Below are 5818 nucleotides of genomic sequence, written 5' to 3' on the forward strand. Positions count from 1 at the left end.
TTGTTCGTATTCAGCTAACCTTACACAGGAGATGGGTGGTGTTGAGATAGAAGATTGTGTTACTATGGCACAATTTAATGAACTCCGGCAAAGCATGGAAGAGAAGCAAGATCGGTTGACCCGAGATCTTCAGGCTCTTTTGACTGAAATCAGAGGGTGTCGTCAACCTCATGATGGTGCAAGCAACCATGGTGAAGATGGAGAAGATAGTGATGGAAGAGCTGCTGCTAGAAGAGCAAGAGAACAAGTAAGGAGAAACCAAGGTGCTGCACATGGTAGAGGAAGAGGACGAGGTCGAAGAAATGATGACAGTGATGAATCTGAAGATGTGGATGAAGATAATCATTCCCAATATCATGGTGGTCGCCGATGTCATAGAAGAGGCAACCATGATGGAGGTTTGGCAAATTGAAATTTACCATGCCAAAATTTGATGGAGGATCTGATCCTGAAGCTTACTTCACTTGGGAGTTGAAGGTGGACAAGATATTTCGCTTGCATAATTATTCAGAGGATAATAAATTAGCCATGGCATCTCTTGAGTTTGATGGATATTCTCTGATATGGTGGGAACAACTTCTGCGTGATCGAGAAGAAGATGGAGAAAACCCTATTACAACATGGGATGAGATGAAGCAAGAAATGAGAATTCATTTTGTGCCGAAGCACTATCGGCGTGATCTTTATGATAAATTGCAGAATCTAAAGCAAGGAAGCCTCTCTGTTGAGGAGTATTATAAAGAGATGGAGAAAGCTATGATTAGAGCCGATGTGTGTGAAGATGAAGAGCAAACTATTGCATGTTTCATGGCTGGGTTACATTGCAATATCTAGCGCATTGTTGAGTTTCATCCGTACCGTCATCTTATTGATTTGGTACATCAAGCAACTAAAGCTGAACGTCAATTGCAGCAAAATGCTAAGAATAGCAAGCCCTTGTCATATGGTACGAGGACTATGTCAGGAGGGGGCAAGTCAATCTCGAGGTTTACTGCTGCACCCTCATCAGCGAAAAGCTCAAGTGGAGACTTACGTTCTAATGTGCAGGGTATTTTTAGAGGGAAGAACGCTGTTGCCCAAGGCATGAGCTCTAAACCATCAGCATCCACCACTACTTCAGTGGGTTCTACAGCCAAGAGTAGTGGGATTCAATGCTTCAAGTGTGGAGGTCATGGGCATGTCATCAAGGAGTGTCCGAATAATCGTGTGATCATTGTGAAAGACAATGGAGAATATGAATCAGCTAGTGAAGAGGAAGTTGAGGAATAGTATGATGATGAGGCTCATGAAGATGAGGAACATACTAGATGTGAATTTGAGCAAGGTGCTGCTCTTGTGGTGGCTCAAATTTTGAGCGTTCAAATGAAGGAAGCTGAAAATGGACAGCGACATAATCTTTTTTAAACCAGAGCTAAAGTGCAAGATAAGGTAGTCAAGGTGATCATTGATGGCGGGAGCTGCCATAATATTGCTAGTCGTGAGATGGTTGACAAGCTTGGTTTGAAACTACAGCAGCACCCTCATCCCTATCATGTCCAATGGTTGAATGATTCAGGAGATATTAAGATTGGATATAGAGTAAAGGTTCCATTCAAAATTGGTGAATATGTTGACATAGTAGAGTGTGATGTGGCACCGATGTCTGTGTGCCACTTGCTGCTTGGAAGACCTTGGCAATATGATCGATATACTCAGCATTGTGGGAGAACAAATCAGTATACACTAGATTTGAAAGGAAAGAAGTTTGTACTCAAGCCTATGACGCCTCAACAAATCATGGCTGAGCACTTACAAAAGCAAACTGAAATTAGTCTGGCAAGTGAAGGAACAGAAGAGCAAAAGAAATTGAGTGCCATCCACAATTCGGTGAGTGAGTGCCACAAGCCAAATTTGAGAGATAAAAAGAAAGGAGAGGGAGAGCATCTAGTTATGCTAGCCACAAAATCTGAGCTGAGAGAAGTGAGGAATAACCTAGATCAAGTGCTCTTTGTACTTATGTGCAAAGACATTTTAATTTCACCTAATGATATCACCTCTCTTCCTAGTGTTGTGTCTCATCTTTTGTAGGACTATGAAGACATTTTTCCAAAAGAAACACCGGCAGGACTACCTCCCATTCGTGGAATTGAACATCAAATTGATCTCATTCCAGGGGCTGCACTCCCTAACCGTCCACCATACCACACCAATCCTGAAGAAACAAAAGAAATACAAAGGCAAGTACAAGAACTTCTTGATAAAGGTTTTGTTCGTGAAAGCTTAAGTCCTTGTGTTGTTCCTGTGATATTAGTGCCTAAAAAGGATGGTTCTTGGAGGATGTGTGTTGACTGTAGAGCTATAAATAATATCACTGTTTGCTATCGTCATCCTATTCCACGGTTAGATGATTTGCTTGATGAATTGAGTGGTTCCATAATATTTACTAAAATTGACTTGAGAAGTGGTTACCATCAAATTAGAATGAAAGCGGGAGATGAATGGAAAACTGCATTTAAAACTAAATTTGGGTTGTATGAATGGTTAGTTATGCCTTTTGGTTTGACTAATGCCCCTTGTACTTTCATGAGATTAATGAACCATGTCCTGCGAGCTTTCATTGGAAAATTTGTTGTTGTCTACTTTGATGATATTCTAATTTACAGCAAGTCTGTTGGAGAGCATATGAAACACATTCGGCAAGTCTTGGATGAGCTTAGAAAGGAGAAATTATTTGCTAATCTTGAGAAGTGCAGTTTTTGCACAGACCATGTTGTGTTTCTTGGCTTTGTTGTATCAGGAAAGGGCATAGAAGTAGATGAATCAAAGGTGAAAGCCATCAAGGATTGGCCAACTCCTATGAATGTAAGTCAAGTAAGAAGTTTTCATGGCCTTGTTGGTTTTTATAGGAGATTTGTGAGAGATTTTAGTACCATCGCTGCTCCTTTGAATGAATTGACAAAGAAAGGGGTTGATTTTAAATGGGGGAACTCACAAGAAACTGCTTTTCAAGAATTAAAGAAACGTTTGACTGAAGCACCATTGCTTGTTCTTCCTGATTTCACTAAAACTTTTGAAGTAGAATGTGATGCTAGTGGAATTGGGATAGGAGTTTTAATGCAACAAGGAAAACCAGTAGCATATTTTAGTGAAAAATTGGGAGGTGCCCAATTAAATTATTTTGTGTATGACAAAGAATTGTATGCTTTGGTGCGTGTACTTGAGACATGGTAGCACTACTTATGGCCGAAGGAGTTTGTTATTCATTCCAATTATGAAGCTTTGAAGTACTTGAAGGGACAAGCTAAGCTGAACCGTCGCCATGCCAAGTGGGTTGAGTTCATCGAAACATTTCCATACATTGTGAAATATAAGAAAGGTAAGGACAATGTGGTTGCTGATGCTTTGTCTCGAAAGAGTGTGTTGTTAAATCAACTTGAAGTCAAGGTGTTGGGTCTTGAAAGTTTGAAAGGTTTGTATAATAATGATCCTGAATTTTCAGAACCGTATAATCATTGTAAAGATGGAAAAGGTTGGGAAAAATATCACATACATGATGGATTTCTGTTTAGAGCTAACAAGCTTTGTGTTCCAAATTCTTCTGTTAGATTGTTTTTGTTGCAGGAATCACATGGAGGTGGACTAATAGGTCATTTTGGACAGAAGAAAACATACGAACTGCTAGGTGATCATTTCTATTGGCCTAAGATGAGGAGAGATGTCATCAGATTTGTGGAACGATGCATCACCTGTCACAAAGCTAAGTCAAAATTAAATCCTCATGGCTTATACACTCCCTTACCTGCTCCTAACATTCCTTGGGAAGACATAAGCATGGATTTTATTTTAGGGTTACCTAGAACTCAGAGAGGAAAGGATTCTATATTCGTTGTGGTTGATAGATTTTCAAAGATGGCTCATTTTATCCCCTGCAACAAGAGCGACGATGCTTCACATGTTGCTAATTTATTTTTTAGGGAAATTGTGAGGCTACATGGGATGCCCAGAACCATTGTGTCTAATCGTGATGTCAAGTTTGTGAGCTATTTTTGGAAAACATTATGGGCTAAACTTTGAACCAAGCTCTTGTTCTCAACAACTTGTCACCCTCAAACTGACGGACAAACTAAGGTGGTGAATCGTACATTGTCAATGTTGCTGCGAACCATGGTGAAAAAGAACTTGAAGATTTGGGAGGATTGCTTGCCACATGTGGAGTTTGCTTATAACAGGGCAGTACACTCTACCACTAACTTGTGTCCTTTTGAAATCGTATATGGGTTCAAACCTATTGCTCCGATCGATTTGTTGCCCCTTCCATTGCAGGAGAGAATCAACATGGAAGCTTCCAAGCGTGCTGCATATGTAAAGAAGATACATGAGAAGACCAAGGAAGCAATTGAACTAAGTGCTAAACGCAAGGCTACAAGTATGAACAAACATAGGAAGAAAGTGTTATTCGAACCAGGGGACTTGGTGTGGATACATTTGCGCAAGGATCGCTTCCCTGATAAGCGCAAATCCAAATTGTTGCCTCGAGGAGATGGACCATTCCGTGTTTTTGCAAAGATCAATGATAATGCATACAAGATAGATCTTCTAGCAAGCTATGGTGTGAGTACGACCTTCAATGTTGCTGACTTATCGCCATTCATAAGAGAAGACGGATTAGAGTCGAGGATGACTCCTTTTCAAGAGGGTGAGGATGATATGACCATGTCATCAACCAACATGTTACAACCTCCAATTTAAGTAACACCAACTCAAGTATCACCTACATCGACACCAGCCCAAGCCTTTGGTGGCCCAATTACACGTAGTCGAGCAAAGAAGCTACAACAAGAGGTGAACGCGCTACTTTATGAAGTTCAATTTAATATTAATGAGAATTATATACTGCCTAAGTCATGCACATTGTTGTTGCTCAGGTTCACTAAAGAGTATGGCAAGAACACACAAGGTGATGACCACAGAGAAGAACCACACTCGAACCAAACCAGTCCTGCAGAACAGTTAGAAAGAAATATTCATAACTTTTGATTCCTAGAGGCTATGAAGGTGAATGAGCACATTTTAGAAAGCTTATTGAGTCTACTTTCCAATGATGCTAATGCCGAGCAGTTCTGAGTAGTAACTAATGAAATCCAACCAACTTAGTGCATACTGGTCAGACCGCTCGAAACTGATAGTACTGTCAAGAAGAAAATATCATAACTTTTTATTCCTGAAGGCTATGGAGGTCCATGAGGACTTTTTGGAAATCTTGTGAAGTCTAGTTTCTAATGCCTCAAGGCCGACCAGAGCCAACCAGTTTTAGTGCAGATCCAACCAGCTTTAGTGCAGACTGCTCAGAGGGTTAACAGTCTTCTTGGGACATGATATTGGTACAACTTCTCATATTAAACTATACCATTCTATAATGTTTCATGGTGCATGCTATACATGGTGTGAAACCTTATCAAGTTAGCTTTCCAACGCAACCAACCACACATCTTTTGGATTTTCCAAGATGGAGTTATTGCCAAAACACTAAAGACTGCGCAGAAGACCAACAGCCACGCGGAAACTGCTCAGAAACCCATTTCGTGGAAGTCTGTTCACATAGCCTGCCTTTTCATTTCCTTTTTGTGTTTATACCTATCTAGGAGGGCTGTTCCTAATATAAATATCCATGTACTCCTAATCAAAAGAAGACTTTTGATAATCAAAATACAGAAACCCCCCTTTGTTCAGCTGTGTGCTAACAAATATTGAGAGTGATCTCTACCCCTTTGCTCTTGTGATTTCCTTCGCGGGATTTACAGAAGCGGCTACTTCATCCGCTCCCAATTGGTGCTCCTAC

The 5818-nt window shown here is 40.5% G+C and overlaps 1 protein-coding gene across 1 annotated transcript; it reads left to right on the forward strand.

Moving 5' to 3' along the window:
• The first annotated feature begins 420 nt into the window (after nt 1–420).
• LOC136523894 (uncharacterized) lies at nt 421–3622 on the forward strand. Its single transcript, XM_066517421.1, has 5 exons — nt 421–771; nt 835–1268; nt 2643–3186; nt 3274–3482; nt 3601–3622. Exons 1-5 carry the CDS (start codon nt 421–423, stop codon nt 3620–3622), a joined length of 1560 nt encoding a protein of 519 aa, XP_066373518.1.
• The last annotated feature ends 2196 nt before the right edge of the window (nt 3623–5818 follow it).

The sequence above is a fragment of the Miscanthus floridulus genome, chromosome 18, assembly GCF_019320115.1.
Source record: "Miscanthus floridulus cultivar M001 chromosome 18, ASM1932011v1, whole genome shotgun sequence".
NCBI lineage: Eukaryota > Viridiplantae > Streptophyta > Magnoliopsida > Poales > Poaceae > Miscanthus > Miscanthus floridulus.

Bases quoted from the DNA above. Each gene is read 5' to 3' on its own strand.
- LOC136523894 (XM_066517421.1), top strand. From the start codon at position 421: ATGCCAAAATTTGATGGAGGATCTGATCCTGAAGCTTACTTCACTTGG. The intron at 772-834 runs GTGTGTGAAGAT...TGCAATATCTAG, and splicing joins AAGCTATGATTAGAGCCGAT to CGCATTGTTGAGTTTCATCC. The intron at 3,483-3,600 runs GTATAATCATTG...TTTTTGTTGCAG, and splicing joins GATCCTGAATTTTCAGAACC to GAATCACATGGAGGTGGACT.